At 48.3% G+C, this 17513-nt stretch overlaps 1 protein-coding gene across 2 annotated transcripts; it reads left to right on the top strand.

Moving 5' to 3' along the window:
- Window positions 1-910: 910 nt before the first annotated feature.
- nfatc2a (nuclear factor of activated T cells 2a) lies at window positions 911-16989 on the top strand. 2 transcript variants are annotated; one of them, XM_076166740.1, is made up of 10 exons: window positions 911-1478; window positions 1834-2758; window positions 2847-3015; window positions 5716-5918; window positions 6333-6505; window positions 7867-8007; window positions 9761-9816; window positions 9899-10031; window positions 10150-10860; window positions 14785-16989. In XM_076166740.1, the coding sequence occupies exons 1-10, from the start codon at window positions 1352-1354 to the stop codon at window positions 14838-14840; spliced, it is 2694 nt and encodes an 897-aa protein (XP_076022855.1). In that variant the 5' UTR covers window positions 911-1351; the 3' UTR covers window positions 14841-16989. The 2 variants fall into 2 exon arrangements, with proteins under 2 accessions (XP_076022855.1, XP_076022854.1); XM_076166739.1 differs by having other exon boundaries at window positions 10150-10866.
- Window positions 16990-17513: the final 524 nt, after the last annotated feature.

Here is a 17513-nt window from a genome sequence, read left to right as displayed (position 1 = left end):
GAAGTCACACTGCATGTCCACCGCTGTGTTTAAAATCATTTATAATAATCTAAATGATATATTAGTTTGTAAAATAAGAACAATCATTTATTTCCAACTGTCATTATAATAAGGATTTGTCCCTTGTCATGTTCTGTATTTGCGTTCTAATGGCCTAATATGCCAGTGTTGTGGTTGTTGGGGGGTCACAGGTCAAGTTTACAATTCAATCAGTGTTTAAAACTATGAGTTGCCACATATACTATAGTTTACATTGGACATAAGCTGTGGGCTACATTATGCACCTCGGATGATTTTTTGCTGAGTGAGCAGGGTGCAGCCCACTTGGTGTAAGGTCACCAGGGGAACAGGAACACCCTGATATGCTTCGATAGTAATTCAAGGATTCTCTCTGTGCTCCCCACAATCTACATTCACTGCCAATACAATATGTTGTGTAATGGGGTAAAAGCATCATTATAGTAATATTGAAACAAAGTACGGCGCAAACCTATGTCTGTATGTATGTGAGTGTGTGTGTGTGTGTGTGTATGTGTAGATGTCCAGTCTAGAATCGAAGTACATAGAGTGCATAGGGGCGAGTTTAACTTTTTTCAACAAAAACTTAAATTGCAACTTAAGAGCTTTGAAACGTATTTATTAATGAAACCAATGGTATTTGTGAATACTTTTGCCACAATTCGTCTTAAGTACCACCAGTGGGCACTTTCATGTATCGCCAGTGGTGCCGGCACCACAGTTTGAGAACCACATGGTCTAAATAAGTCTTCTCACTACATAACCGTGCACGCGCGGACGCCCTTCCGTTAAAAAAAGAATACAGTGGTGCGTTTAATGCGGCTCTGTTAAAAAGTTAATTACGCGCGTGACGGTTGGGGGAGAGAGTCCCTTGAACGTATCACCGCTCCGTGTCTGACAGTCGGGGGCAGCACCGGGCAGGCAGAGTGACAACAACAGCCTCTGTCAAATAATTCATCACTCCAAGCTGCACTTTGCCTCCCTTTTCCACTTCTTCGTCGTCATCTTCATCTTCCTTGACGTCTTCTTTCGTCGAATCAGAAAGCGCGAGTCCGTCTTCTCAGACATGATCTCGAAACATCCAGCGCGCGGGGTGAAGCACGGACCCGCCTTCGCTCGAGAGTGGCTGCGCCTCAAACAGGAAACTCACGCAGCGCGCTTCTTCTTCTTCTTCGCCTCCTCGCAGCTCACCGATGCATCGCTTGACACTCGAGCAGGTTCTCCCCAAATCATCATCACCATCACCACCAACACCGCCGTCGCCCTCATCTTCATCACCACGCCTGAATCTAAACGTTTCAACTGGATTTGGTAGAGCGGAGAAAGTAGACAGATGAGCAATTTTTACGACGAGGATTTGGAGGAAGAGCTCAGCCGAGTGAACTGCCCCGATGAAGATTTGCAGTTTGAGTACTTGTTTGAATTTGAGCAGCCTTACAACGACTTTGCGGGGGGCCAAGGTTTGTGCGAGTTTATTTGTGAGGGGACTGTCAGTGAACTACTCTTCCTCTTTGCTTCTAAACACATAAATCATAGAGCAGGTGTCAGGTTTGTCTGCTGTGAATGAATTGAAAATCAGGAAGTTCAGTATGAGATTAAAGGTGTGCTGTTATGGCCGCGTGTGTGTGTGTTTGTGTGTGTGAGTGTGTAAAGGGGGGACTTTGGTTCAGTTGAAGAAAAAGAGCATTATCTTGTTGTAATTTATTATAATTCAGGTCTCTCACTTGTTAGGTGTTTGATTGTAATAATTCGGTCTTCTGGCTTTGACAACATTTCTGTTTGTCTTACTCCTTATGTTCCATCGTCTCCTTTCAGATGACCCAAACCTCGCATCTCACAAAGTCCTCAGCCCCGAGTCTGAGCAGGCTTTCCCTCTGCAGGAGGCCTCCACATACGGCAACAAGTCCTGCAGTCCCTCCTACAGTGAACACAACACTGAGGTTCTGTCAGCGTACGAGAACCAGGAGGCCAGGAACTACCTGGACAGCTCCCGGGCAGTGGGTCTGGTTCCGAGCCCGCGGATTGAAATCACTCCCTCCCGCGAGCACTACAACCATGGTCGGGACTCCCTGCAGAACCATACCCTGAACATTAGCCCGAGACCGACCCTCACTGTGCCGGGCCACCATGAAGGTCTCGCCTACCGTGAGCCCCAGTGCCTGAGTCCCGCCAGCAGCAATTCCTCCACCAGCTGGCACTCGGAGAGCTACTCCCCCTGGGCTTCTCCCTGCGTGTCACCCAGCAGCGGCCAGAACGCCAGTGACCTCTGCCCCCGTTTGCAGAACATCCATACTGGCTCCCCTCACACCTCTCCAGGTACCTCCCCACACACCAGCCAGACGGAAGACTACCTGGGACCCCGCTCGCCTTCTCCCAGGCCCGGCTCCCGCTCCACCTCACCGGGCAAACGCACCTACGACATGTACCGGAATCCAGGCCTGGTCCCCGGGCACCGGTCCCGCAGTCCCTCCCCCCACAGCGGCCACGAAGAGCACAACATGGGAGCCCACTATGGCATGCACGGCAGCCTCACTGATGCTATGAATGGCTTTGTTCAGCCAGGACTGCTGCCCACTAAAATAGTCAGGAAGGTATGCAACCAGATTTACACTTCGGAGAACCACGGAGACGGAAACTACTTGGTGTCCTGCGACCAGGACATCAAACTCAAACAGAGTCCAGAGCCGTTCTACGTCATCCCTCCCATCTGGCCCAAGCCGCTGGTTTCCAGCATCTGCAGGTAAACTGGTGGGAAAGTCCAGACACATTTCCATCTTTCAGACAGAGTTTTCTCATGACTTTTTATTCATTCCTATCCTTTTCCGCAGCATCCCCGTGGCTTCCCTCCCCCCTCTGGAATGGCCAATGCCCAGCCGCTTAGACCAGTACGAACTCCACATTGAGGTGCAGCCCAAACCCCACCACAGAGCTCACTACGAGACGGAGGGGAGCAGAGGTGCCGTCAAAGCCCCCACAGGAGGACACCCCGTTATCCAGGTATGTCCAGCAACACCAATAAACCGGAGATGAAGCTGTATTTTTAGGTTTTTAGGCCATTAATTTGGCGCTCCGGTGCAAAGTCTTAACGCCTGGGGCAGCCATGATGGGCGGCCTTGAGTTTAATGGTATTTCCTACTCATTATGAACTAACTGCTATTATTGCCCAGAGCCAGTTGTATGAAAGTGACTCTAAGTGAGTTCCTCTGGCTATTTTCATCACACCTATCCCATTTCTAAGCATGTGACACACTGTCACCGGTCTGGACCTCGGTGGCAAACCCTCAGGTCAGTGAGCAACACAGCCTCACTGATTTTGTAAGATTTATTTTTGCCACCCGGCTTAAAAATACTTGTGCTGTTGTCTGGCCTTGGCCCCAGGGTTTCAACCACACACAAGCACTTCTCTGTGTGTTTGGTCCCTGACTTCCCTTTTCAGCGGTTTCCTGACTGTCTCACAGTAGAAAGTTGTCTCAAAGTACAAAACTCCTAAATCGAACGGGCCACCTGTGATGATAGTGAAATGAGCCCCAGGCAGGAGAGTGAATATGGCACAGTGTTGCCATTTAGTGAGTAAGTTGTAGTTCATCCTTCAAAACATGTTGTTAGTTTTGGGTCACGTCTTCATTTTGGAGCAGCACACTCTCGAGAGGGAAGGAGTCGATGTCTCAAACGAGGGGGATCGATCACACTCGCAACATGCAGCAAAGACGAGACGTGTGTGTGTGTGTGTGTTTGTGTGTCAAATTCCAAATCATCACTTTCACATCACCACAGAGGGAAACGCGCTGAAACGTGTTGTGACAACTTTACGCCCGGGCAATATTGTCTAATTACAAGTTTGACTTCCCCTTTTTCTTTATGTCGCCAAGGCAACGCGTTCAAGCCGTTTTTGTTGCTGGCATTAGCGACGGGGGGACTTGATGGAAATTAAGCTGTTCTCACTTCTTTTCCATTTTGCTGTTCGTCCCCAAAGGCCTCACCCTGAGGTCAGCGCTGCCTGCTCTGCCAGGCCAATCAGATGGTCAGGCCTGGTTAGCCACGGCTGCACTCCTTCACCTCCTCTTTCCCTTCCTCCACTCCACCCCTCTCTCTCTCACTCTCTTTCCTTCCTCCTCTTTTCTTTTCTTCCTCCTCTCCTCTCGTAAGAGCGTCCCCTCCACTTTACTTTTCCTACGCCGCTCTCTGGTCATGACTCACTGCTCCTGCCACTGCCATGACAACCAGCAGACTTGCTCACATGGCCTGGTGAGTGTTTGCAGGCGGCTTCCTCTGTTTCACGCACTGTGTCAGCTACCTGGATATGGAGCCAGCAGCTCATTCATGTTGCCATAGTTTCTGCTCACATTCAACAGCTGCTGTGGAGTTTGGAGGTCACACCCACTAACAGCATCATGTCTACAATTAGACGTGCAGATGCTTTTTTCTTTTGAAAGCATGACAGAATACTCCATTCATGTTACTTTAACATGAATAGATGCGTCACTACCAAAGATTAACCATACAGAGCAACAATATAACTTTTAAATGGACTCTGTACTTACTGGGCCAGTTACTGTGACGCCCAGTGTCGGAAGAATTGGACAAAGTCGTACAAGTCGTGGAAAAAAACTCTCAAAACTCAAATGCACCCAATGTATGACAATGTAGAAAAGGTGTGTGTGTGTGTGTGTGTGTGTGTGTGGGTGTGTGTGTGTGGGGGGGGGGGCGTAGAGCAAATACAGGATAGTTAAAGGAAGTGAAAGAGAATGAAGACATTGCATCATTAAATAAACTACATGTGGCGAGAGGGAAGGAAGCAAATAGGAGAAAAAGTTTGAAGGGAAGAGAAAGGAGGAAGATAACAAACAGAGATGTTAGTTGTGATGACATTATGTAATTAGTGAAGTCACTAGCACAAGTAGTTTCTTTTCCCTCTATGAGAAGGAAGCAGTGGAAATACTCGTGCAAACATCTGCTACACAAACGCTTGAAGAGTTAATCTGCAGAACTGTGAAACTCCAGAATGTGTTTGTCTGAGCCAGGTATCAGTCAGAGTCCACTTCAACCTGGAATGCACAATAAATACACTCATGAAAACGCAGAGGAACTCTTAAAATGGATTGACACCTATGTTGATAGTAGCAACGCAGTAATGTGTGTGTGTTTGCACAAAAGCATCTAGATGCAAGTTCATGCTTTGTGGTTTTTGCAGGTTTCCTCAGGAGGCAGTTCAGAGTAACATCTCTCTCTCTCTCTCTCTCTCTCTCTCTCTCTCTCTCTTTCTCCCTCTCTCTCTCTCTCTATCGTGTTACCCTGCAGTCATTCTTTAACTCACGACATCGGCCATTTGCTGCTCTTCTTTGCAGCAGCAGGGTATCAAAGTAGATCAGGTGTCAAGTGAGTCAGTCAAGCTGGTTGTTTGTGATGGTTTCAGTTCTCTCATTCTGTCAAGCGTGGCAGTGAAAGGCAGCACGCCCGCCGAGTTCTTTGAATTCTTCAGTCAGGGTTATCAGCCAGCAGCACCGCACAAAGCCGGAGGATTGAGTTCTGCCCTGGCTTCAGTTCAAAAGCTCTGATTAGTGATCAACATCAGAGACAGCACAGGATCAAGAAAGCTTTACCAATAAAAGGCGTCCCATAAATCTATCTTAGGCAGTGAGAGAGATCAAATCACAACACACCGGCGCTCATATTCCTTTTCCCTTTCTGTGTCTGCAGTTACACGGTTACAGAGGCAAGGAGCCGCTCGGCCTGCAGATCTTCATCGGCACGGCGGACGAGCGCATCCTGAAGCCGCACGCCTTCTACCAAGTCCACCGCATCACCGGCAAGACGGTCACTACCACCAGCTACGAGAAGATCGTCAACGGCACCAAAGTCCTGGAGATTCCTCTGGAGCCAAAGAACAACATGAAAGCAATGTGAGAGCGTAAAGAGTTTGTATTCTGTCACTGAGGGATTCAGGTCCAAGGCCCGAACACACACCACCTCAAACGCTTCATTCAGAGCTCTTACTGCCAGGGTAACATGTCTTTAGTTCCTCAGCAGATGAATGGAAAGTACTGAGGTTTCTAATATGAGCTGGCAAAGAATTCAGTTGTAGCGTGGGAGGAATCAAAAAAGCGCTGCAGACTTTTTCTTTTTGCCAAGTTTGCATTTGTTCTCAATATAACTTATTGCTGGAACCACTTTTTTGAATACAGCCACACATTTGCATATCACACACACACACACACACAGCATCACACCAAACAAATAACAAAGGACTGTAACTTCTTTATTGAAACCCTCCTTTCTCCCCCGCCTTTCTACCCCCCCTCCTCTCCTCACAACAGAATCGACTGCGCCGGGATCCTGAAGCTCCGGAACGCCGACATCGAGCTGAGGAAGGGAGAGACGGACGTGGGGCGGAAAAACACCCGGGTTCGCCTGGTGTTCCGCGTTCACATACCTCAGCCCGGAGGACAGCACGTCTCTCTCCAAGCCGCCTCGCATCCCATCGAATGCTGTAAGCTGCCCGCACGCGAAACACCGACTTTATATCCGTAACACAAGAGCTCATATAAAGCAAAAGTGGTTTGAAAATAAAGAAGCCACATTCAAATGAGCCGGGAGTCAGGCTCATAGTCCAGAGTCCTGCACACAAAGATGTCCTTATGCTACCAGGGCCGCCATCCAGTGGGTGCACGCTGCCTGTGTCAACGTCTGTCTTCCTGTTTGTGTGTGTGTGTGTGTGCTGTAGTAAATGTGTCTGGGTACATCAGCCCGCGTGTGTGTGTACACAGTGTTATTACAGCACCTGTTATAATCAAACCTCAAACAAGAAGCACCTTTATCGAGCCCTTCATGTCGGTGGATTGCAAGAGTGCACACACAAGACAAAGGAAAGGAACGGTAGTGATGCAGTTTAACGAGCGTAATTGTCATTTCCTGTCACAATAAGAGCAGAACAATAGTCGGTATCTGCCCGTTGTAGCGACCCAACGTCAGAACAATTGGCGCGAGTGAAGGCCGAGCGAGCGTGAAGCGGCGCACATGGACACTTATGACAACATCTGTCAGGCTGGCTGATAAGCACGGTGTGTGTGTGTGTATGTGTGTGTGTTTAAAGAGACAGGGCCCCCACTGGTCAGTCTCATCCTCTTTGGTTTTTTTGTCCCCCGTCCAAAGGTCACAGGGTTGTTTGTCGACACCTCAGCTCGCCTCAGTGCGTATTGAGTTTCAGCCCAACTAATGGTTGATAATAGGCTGCAATATGAGGAAACACAGCTCATTAAAGTGGCCACAGTGTGTGTGTGTGTGTGTACAAAGCAGGCAGCCGCAGCGATATCGCTCACATTAAAGCACGAGCGAGCGGTGAAACAGTCATTATCATGTTTCATAAAGTCGAAGTTCATGCTTTAACTTACAGACTTTAACCTCTTAAACTCCTGAGTGTGAAATCCTCAGCACTAGTGGAGCTTTACTCTGCAGTGTGTGTCTGTGTTGTTCATCTGTTATCGTCACACCTCAGTGTAAAGGCCACTGCATTTGTACCCTATAGATATATAAGTGTGCGATCCTGCTGAACCTCTGAGGTCGCCCGCTCGCTCGCTCGCTCGCTCGCTCACTCGTCTTTCTTGGTTTCTCATTTGACGGGGCGTCTTTATTGTAAAACGCAGCGACTTCCTGTAAATTCTGTCGTCGTGCGCTTATGGAAAAATCCGTGCACCTCCAGCAGAGGACGTGAAACATTACACGTCCTCTCACCGTGCATCCTCTCACATTTAACATGCTGGTTCATGTGCATGTGTGTGTGTGTGTGTGTGTGTGTGTGTTTCCCCGTGTGGCAGTACTCAGAGTATCATTTGTTTCTTTCCCCTTCTGCAGCCCAGCGCTCGGCACACGAGCTTCCCATGGTGGAGAAGCAGGACATGGACAGCTGCTCTGTGCTGGGAGGACAGCAGATGATTCTCACCGGGCAGAACTTCAGCTCTGATTCCAAGGTCATCTTCATGGAGAAGACCCAGGGTGAGTGACAGTGAGATGCTGACACGTCTGACAGATAAGAAGCTCCACACCTGGGAAACACATTCAACCCTTGACTGATAACTAATGAGCCCTGAGTCTGAACCTTAACATTCACCTGTAGTGGCACAGCAGGACTGTGATGGCTTGTACAGATGCGGCAGGCACAGACACACACACGAACACACACAGGAGTCATTTGCCTGATCCGAACGATAACGCCGATGCCTCACTTCCCTCTGCCCTTTGCATCCCGGCTGACATCCGCCGTGTCTCTTCTTATCACCAGCATCGGTTGTGGCCTTTTGTTGTGTGATTAATGATGTCGCCTGTCACTTGGAAACAAATCAGGACAGACACACACGCGACAAACACACACACGTGTCACTGAGATGATGCTGAGGCACGCGGAGGATTTTGATTCATCTTTGTTATTAGTCTGAGCTTCTAATTTGGAATTTGTGAGATAAACTGAGCCCAACCCCGATGATCTGATTAGAGTCTGGACTTTGCCTCAGTCATTACTTGGCTCTCGTGTGTGTGTGTGTGTGTGTGTGTTAAAGCTCACTTGACAGAAATCATGGCAGTACAGTAAACCCGCTTAAAGGTTCCCTGATGTATCTGTGGGAGCGACAGTCATGCTAAAACACGTCGTATGTGTGTGTGTGTGTGTGTGTGTGTGTGTGAACGTACAGTGTTGTGACTCACTGCCTCCATTGCTGTCTTGAGTTTCTTGGCTTTTTAAATTCGGGCTCTCCAGCGGACGCCCTTGACTAAAAGTTGGACCCGTTCACCCAAGGCTTTTTTTATTTTTCCCCCCCTTTTTCTTCTCCGGGGTTCCCTGCCGCTATGTTACGAAACAGCAACAGTAACGGACAGACGGAGACAGAGACGGAGACGGAGACGGAAAAAAGGAAATCTTGTGAAGAGGGATTGCTTTGATTGTTTTGGAGAGTGTGTGTGTATGACACAAAGTGCTGGACCGGAGCAGCTGGGTGAAATCCCTCTGAATGGGAGACAGCTGACTCTGGTCCAGCCCGGTTCAGCCCGTTCCCCCCCCTCCTCCCCCTCCCCAGTGATCTCCACAGGGACACACACACACACAGCAGCCGGGGTATCCCTGAGCGTAGACTTGCAACAAAACGCAAACAAAAGCACCTGCCAAGAAAGCAGCAGTCATCACGTTTGTGTCTGTGAAATGGAGAGAGCCGATAATGAAAATAAAAGCTTAGAAACCAGAGAAAAAATTGGCAAGATGCGTGGAATCCCCCCTTTTTTCTCCTGCTGACTCATTTCAGCCATGTGTGTTTCATTTGCGACTGGACGGAAGGGTTTCCCACCTCACAACAGAGCAGAACTCGCTCGGCTACACGCAACGGGACGGACGGAGCGTCGGGACGGACGCACACTCCCGGCTGTTACACAACAAGTTGTTTCCGATCAGTCAGTGACGCGGGCGAGGACGTGTCAGGTGTGTGTCTTCCACAGGATGTCTTTCTGAAATGCGCGTGAGAGGGGCAGATCTACTGATCAGCCATCAGCTCAGCGAGGGAAGAGGAAGTGGTTTTCAAAGGCTGATATGATCCCCACGCACAAACAAGAACCTGTTTGTCTCCATGTTGAATTTGAAATCACAGGGCACACACACACACATTACCACAGACACTGTGTATGTGACATGTCGGAGCAGCTGAAAATTGCTGCAGACGTCGCTGTTCAACTCCACGTTCAATGACATCATCTGCTTTTTATCTAGATGGGCAGCAAGTATGGGAAATGGAGGCGACGGTAGACAAAGATAAGAGCCAGCCTGTGAGTACTCTTCCTCAACATCATGTCTAGTCTGATGATTTAGTAGCTCAAGATACAAAACCTAATCATACGCGTCCCGCAGAATATGCTGTTTGTGGAGGTGCCGTCCTACAGAGACCCGTCCATCTATCATTCTGTCAAAGTCAATTTCTATGTTATCAACGGCAAGAGGAAGCGCAGCCAGCCTCAGCACTTCACCTTCACACCACTGGCATGTAAGAACTGCACTTGTTTGTGGCAGATAACATGACCTATATGTGTTTAAGATCAAAACAACCACAAGAAAAAGTGAAAGTTGAATAATAAGTCTTCCACCTCTTCCTCTCCCCACAGCCTCCTCCATAAAGACCGAGCCCCTAGATGAGTACGATGCAGACCACATGGTCTTTGCCATGCCTCAGATTTTGGGCATATCCCCTCATTCCTACCATCAAAGCCCCCGCGGCGTCCTCCACCCAGACAACGGCCTGGTACCCGGCATGGCCTCCTGCCAGCAGGGGCGCCTCAGCTCCAGTCTTCCGGGCCAAGACCCCCGTTTCCAGCAGCAGAGCCCGGCCATCGTTTACTCCCGCGGGGGGAAGAGCCTTAGCGGCAGCCCCGGCCTTTATCAGCAGGCGGGAGGGATGATCCCCGACCCCCACCGCTCGGTCCTGGTCCACACCGGCTCCCCGGCTCAGTCCGTAGGCCCCGTCGGCGGGGGCCAGCACCATTCCATCATCCAGTTCTCCCCCACCAACCATCCCCTGCTCCGGCCCGGAGACCCCCAGCCGCTCGCCGCCCCTCAGCCTGACAATCAAGCAATCATTTACTGCAACAGCTACTCCCCGCAGGGAGCCGCCACCCCCTCGCCCACTCCCCCCCAGGTGGCCCTGACCCACCCTCAGCACTACCCCACTGTGATCCAGCAGCAGCCGTACGTGCAGAAGGGCCCGCAGCAGAAAGTTAGAGTTCCCCCGGGCTCGGGACAGATGGAGAGCGCCGGAGACGCACAGAGGAGGGTGACGGTCAAGGAGGAGAACCTGGATCAGGCCTACCTAGATGATGGTGAGTGTAAGTTCATGCTTTTATACTTGGACGTTGAAGAAATGTAAGACTTGATGAGATGAAACAGATTGATGTGCAGTTGAAGGTGTGTGTTCCAGGCACAGGCGCAGGAAAAGTGATGAATCTGTGTAACTGCCTCTGTGAAGTGATGGATGATAAGAGCTGTCAAACAGAGATATGCCTCTTCCTCAGAACAATTCAAGGATATTTACAATAGGGTCGCCATCCCCTTCTCACATATTCCACGTCCAGTCCGACCCAACAAGCTCGCACTGTTCAAACAATCCATGCCAGGAGGTGCAGCTCAGTTCCACTCAAGGTGGAAATAACAGGGATCATGACTCATATGTTTATACTTATGCTTGTCAACCTCATTACCCTCTGGCAGAATTAATGTCAAACCACATCCAGCAGCAGTCCAAAGGTTGAACCTCCACCTCTAAGCTGTGTTGTGTTTGATCGTATAGGAACCGGGCTTGGTCTTCCTCTGCTCTTTGCCCCTCCTCAGCCAGGAGAGCATTGAACGTGAGTGTGAGTGTGTGTCGTTGCCGATGGGTTCGCCGCCGCTCTCCCTCCTGGCACGGCCGCACGGCAGGAAACCGGCCTTTTTTTCTCTTTCTCTCTCTCTCTCACACACACAAAAAAGAGAGACAGAGAGAGAGGGAGGGAGAAGAAAGTGTCACTCTCCTGACCGCCTGGACATGTTGACACTGTTATGAAGTGAAAAACAACTTCCATGGCAACCATTGTCAAACAGTGGAACTGGGCTGCCTGGGAGAGCTGGGGAAAGCCTCTTTGTTTGTTATACTTGGCCGGGGCTTCTCCTTGGCCTTACGCCCCTCGATTCTGCGGGGGAACCCAACAGAGGATTTGCTTTTTTTCCAACGGCGGGATTCTGCCAATCTGGCACAAGAGATTCCTCCTCTGCAGCTGCTCTCCTCCACAAATCCAGCCTGATCCCTGTAAGATAGCGGAGGAGGGCGGGGAAGGAGTTTTGCCGGAAAAGGGAAGGGGACTGTGCGTATGCGTGTGTGCGTATGCGTGTGTGTGTGTGTTTGAATGGAAAAAATGAAACGGAAGAAAAAAGGAAAGCGATGGAATTTGTGTTTTTTGGATGGAACTTGCCGGCCGGGTTTCCCTCCTCGGTAAACAGCAACAGGCTTTAGTGCTGATGAATTAACAAGGAGTTTAGAGGAACCCCGCGTGTTAAAACCTCCCGCTTGATCCTCCCAACATCAAAAGCTGCCCATGGTTCTGTCAGCTTCCCGAACGGCCGCTGCACTTCCACCGTATTGTTCAAACAGCACTGTCAGGATCAGTGCTTACTTCTTTCTTTCTTTGACCTCTTTCATCCAAAGACCCGGCGCCTCTGTAACGCCACCACATCCCTGCATGTCACTGGTGTTCACCCATCCCACCCAGATCATCGGTAGTGAACCCTGACCCAGACAGAGGAAAGGGGGACGCCCCCGTGTTCAAAACATTCTGTAACAAATCATAAAAGAACAAGCAGAGTCTTAAAAAAAAATCCCGAGGGGTTTCACTGCAGAGGCGTGTGTGTGTGTGTGTACGGCCGCCACCGCAACGCAAACACCTCAGACCGTCCGAGACACACAAACGAGATTGTCAACATTACTCATCCGGACCTCTCGCAGTCATTTTGGAAAGAGAAGCGTGGCCACATCCTGGTGTCGTGGCAACGCAGAGGCAGACGACTCACATCTCAACCGTGTCGGCTTACAGCAAAGAGACGGCAGGTGAAAGTCATTCTGGCTGCGTGTGTCTCGCCCACACTCAGTCTCACACACATTTCCTGACAATAGCGAGGGGAGGCCGCGGCCCCGGATCGACCGGAGCTCAAAGTTAGTCCGCAAAAGTCTGAAAGTGTGTGTTTGAGCCGGTGTGGAATAAAGCCCAGAGGCAGTGGAGCAGGTGAAACTGTTCCAGCGGGCAGAGATCGGCGTGAGAGAGATAAAGCACACAGCACACACACACACACACACACACACACACACCTGCTGGAGCCATTAGTCTCAGCTCACTTCCATCCCGTTCAAAAGGCCGACATCCAATACGCAACCCGGCTCCTATCGGACACCGAGGGTACTGCAGCGCTACAGACAGACGAGCGCATGAACGACCTCCAGTCTCAAGTCTCAGTATTTGAACCTAGACGTCCTTAATTTATGAGCTGAAGAAGAAAGTAGTAACATAAGGTATAGGGTATATAAAGTAATAATCTTAGTAATAAGTTTAGTGCCTGTGCTTCTGAACCCTCTCCTCTCTTTATTATCGGGGATTTTTGCCCCTTGTTTTCCTAAAGATGGACGTTGCCGCGGCGCTCCCTGTGTTTCTCCCTGTCTTTCTGCTCGTTCAGCGCAGTGAGACCCGGTGTGAGGTCATCCCCCACATCCATTCTGACGACTTCCTCTTTCCCTTCGTCTGTGGTTTTGGGCTTTGCGTTGTCATGCTGATACACCAGCACACAATCCATGACACACACACACACACACACACAAACACACACACACACACACATTCCAGCTCTCAGCAGGCAGTGTGAAGGGACTGAGTCAGCTACTGTACAAGGTGTCTCCCTCTCTCCCTCTCCCTCTCTCTCTCTCCCTCTCTCTCTCTCTCTCTCTCTCTCTCTCTCTCTCTCTCTCTCTCTCTCTCTCTCTCCTCCCTGTCGGTTAGTAAACAGTCCAGCAGCCAGACACTCACCCATTGAACAGACTGGCCCGAGTGTTTCCCTACAGCCAGCCTCAAACGACGGGTCGGTGCCAACCCTTCATTAGCCTGAGCAAAGCCCCAGTGTGTGTCGCCCCCGCCGCGGCGCTCCCGCTGCTTCTCTAAGCCGAGTTTATGCTCAGGAAAAAGCGGCGTGTGGCACCGCTGGGGGAGATGAAAGTTCCTGCGAGGCATTAGGTGTCAAGAGGGAATTCCAGCAGAGACTAAAATAAACGGGCACGTTGAGGCGGTGACGACAGCAGCGCAGCCAGGTGGCGAGGTCCTGCCGCTTGTGCAGATGGAGCCCCGGCTATAAAACGCTTTCAGTGTTGGGCCTCTGTGACGGCTCCTCTCTCTCTCTCACACATCTGTGAAGCATTAGGGGGGGGAGAGAGACCTGAGAGAGTGACACTGTATCACCACTCTCCTGCTGAATTACCTTTCAAACCCACACGTCTTTAACCTGCTTCAACCAGCGCAATGAGAGATTGAAGAAGAAGAAGAACCCACACAGCCATGTTTCACAACGCACAGAAACAACGTGATGAGTAAAGCAGAGCCCCTCGCTTCAACTGCAGCTCATTTAAATGAAGTGTAGTCAAAATGACGTGTCGCCTTATTAGGATCGTCCTCATGTCCTCATTCAAGTACACTTGGTGTGTCGAGAGAGAGAGAGAGAGAGAGAGAGAGAGAGATACCTAACTGCTAAATGCACAGCTGGGCTGACAGTAGCAGTGTTTACACAGTGTGACACCTCAGTAGCGGCTACATAGGTTCCCCCCGTCCGTCCCCCCCGTCAGTCCCCCCCGTCCCCCGCCCTCTATCCTCTTAGTGTTAATGGTTCCTGTGAGTTATTGTAAAGTGTGACACAGGTATGTCCCCCACACATCCTCCTCCTCCTGCTATTTTTAGAAGCACAACACCGCAGAAGTTTCCATTTAATTCTCACACCCCACTCTTCTCGCGTAAACACCCACTGCTGCTCTGCTGCTCAGCCCGAGGAACAGGAAGTTGTCGCTCATGGGTAATCTTGCACGGCACTGCCTCTAGTGGTCAATCGGCATCACTGCGCCGACTCGTCTGCAGCAAAATCTCAAGCAAGCTCTGTTTTACTGAATTTGTTTTTATTGTTATGATGTAAAACATTTTGATTCCGCTGCCGTCTAACGTTCCCTCTTCTTCTCTGCTTCACAGTGAATGAGATCATACGGAAGGATCTGACCGGTGTCCAGGCCCGAGCACAGACATAGAGGAGGGGGACTAAAGCAGGAAATGACATCACACGCCTCGCCACCCTGTAGTTTTCAACCATTTTAGCACGGAGATCGCCGCCGCCGCCGCCGCCGCCACCTTCTCTTCCTTATTTTCCTTAGCCGCCAAGGGAGAAATCTCAGATCCCCGCCGTCAACGCTGCAGGATGAGTTCATGCAATAAAATGGAGAATGCAGCCCGTAACCTAGCGACAGCCAGCAGGTCTCTGAAACCACAACAAAAAAGTGCCTTATTTTATTACTTTTCTCTTCATGTTTAAGCAAAGACAAGAGACTCAATCGATGGCAAAAATAGAAGATGGCTCCTTAATGTCCTGGATTAGAAAGATTAGAACTTCCTGTACTAAAAATTGACCCCCAAACTAATTCTCAAACATTTCTCGTGGCCAAAGTTTTTTTATAATCTCTTCATGTTGTTCTCCTCTCCCACAAACTTGCTTGGTCTGCCTGTATCTTAGTTTGCAGTTTGACATGAGAACATTGGCCTGATCTCACACGTCGATCATCTCATTCTAATGGAAGTGCTGCTTTCTGAGTGAAAGGAAGCGCACACTGCCTTAACAATGTACAAAGGAACTTTTATGAGACCTCCTAATATGCACTGTTTTCAAAAACAGGGGGTCAGTGTTATTGCTTTTTTTTTTTTTTTTTTTTTTACAATATTTGAGTCGTGTGAATAACGTATTTTTATATTATCAAAATATATATTGCATTATATTCAGGAGAGATGCCAAAGAGGCGTCCCTGGCCTGTGATGCGTCAGTTACAACCCGAGGTTTTTACAACAATCCACAACAGACTCTTCATCTCATTGCAAATCAAAGTTGTCTAGTTGTGTGAGTGTATGGAGTGTTTTGCATCCAGAAGGCCTCACACTTGGATTTCAAGTGGCTGTTTGCTTTTATACCAAATTGTGCTTTCGTGCCTGTGTGTGTGTGTCTTCACAGTCCATACACAGGACATCCAAAGTGTGTTTCCATGTGCAGTTTAATGTGTGTAGTTAATTGAATTGTGAGTCTATCCGTCATGACAATCAGTATACTCAAAGCTAAACATGCCTATGCAGAAGCTCCGTGCTTGAAGAAGTAATGTCCGTTCATTTTGTGTCAGAATGTCATTATACTTTATATGCACTGTCAGCACATGGAGACTAAATGTTCAAGAGGGATTCCACCAATTTTACACATCAGATTCACTTCATTGACTGTAGGGAGAACGAGTCAGCGTGTGAGAACAACTGGATAAGAGGGGAAAGAAGGGTGCTGTCAACTAGATGCTGAGCAGCTGAATCACAGAACATTTAGAGGAGGAGCTTTAGTCGCTGTTTAGCTTTTAACGCTGACAAAAAGTAAATCTTGTAACGCCTCAGCAGTCACATCAGGCTTTATAAAGTTGTTTTCACGTGCTCTTGATGACCGATAAACAAAATTGGTGGTATTGCCCTTTAAGAAGACGTTTACGACTCATGTGTCTATACAGTTTGCATTGTAGGGAATAGAAGTAGCTTCAAAAAATGGTTTTGATAGTATTTTGTAATATTTCACAGAGTGAAAAGGGAGAATATTCAAATGTCAGGTGACATTTATGTATAAGGGAAATCCGGACATGAAAGTAAAACAAGGACTGAATCTCCATGTTTCCTTTGCCATGTGGGCCTGTTTGCTAGAGTATGAGATATTATTTTGTAATATTAGCAAAGATCTGTAAATGATATTTCCCATTGAGCCAGTACAGCACAAGTGTATTCCTGAATGTAATCCATACTGAATTATTATTCCCATTTCTGTAAATAAGCGATACAAAGTGTTTTTGTCCCAAGTTTTAGTAGCCCTGAAATAGAAAATATTTGTTATCTGTCATGCATCTTTTATCTTTCTCTTTATAATATAGCGTACATCATGTTGTAGTTAGCATCATTTATTTTAGTCTGTTTTATTACAAGGTAAAGCTGTTTCCATGGAATTCTTCTTTTGTTTATGATTTATGATTATTTTGCAATTTAAGAAAGTAGTTGTTAATGAAGGGTTATTAATAAATAGTATCTTATTTTATTTTTCCGTGTTGATACATATCTATTTGTGAGTCTACTCGACTTTGTGCCTCTTCCCTTCCTGTTTCCTGCTATTTTTGTATCCTTAAAAAGTAGCAATAAAGAATAATCATATAATGAAACCATCGCTGCTGTCCTGTTGAAATGTATTCATCCTTCACAGCTACTTTTCCAAATGTTACATTTAATGAATCCATTACCAATATACACTACGCTCCAGTTGTTGCTGTCGCTCACGTCTGGATTTTGTCATAGAGTAGTGAAACATTCCCTACATGGTGCAAACACTGACTGCAGTATGGAAAGACAACTGAAAATGAATGGAGCCACACACGCATCAAGTGTCACCTTTTCACCCCACCCACCCATCCTGAGCCCATCAAAAACAAACCCACCCACAGTGACCATCCAATATGAGATGAGAGAGATGGTTCAGATGAGTTTATGCAGTCAGAAAGTATTCAGAATTAATACTTTAACCTCTTCAATTCTGCCAGAATATCTTAGTAAACTTGTTTAGCTATATTTAACATCTCGAAAGTTTAAAAAAAATCCATATATGTCAGGTTAAATTTGGATGTCAAGTATATAAATAATGCAGC

This window comes from Genypterus blacodes, unplaced genomic scaffold, assembly GCF_046128005.1.
Source record: "Genypterus blacodes isolate CSIRO-AG114 ecotype Tasmania unplaced genomic scaffold, CSIRO-AGI_Gbla_v1 ptg000156l_1, whole genome shotgun sequence".
Lineage (NCBI taxonomy): Eukaryota > Metazoa > Chordata > Actinopteri > Ophidiiformes > Ophidiidae > Genypterus > Genypterus blacodes.
This window is presented reverse-complemented; position numbering and strand designations above follow the sequence as displayed.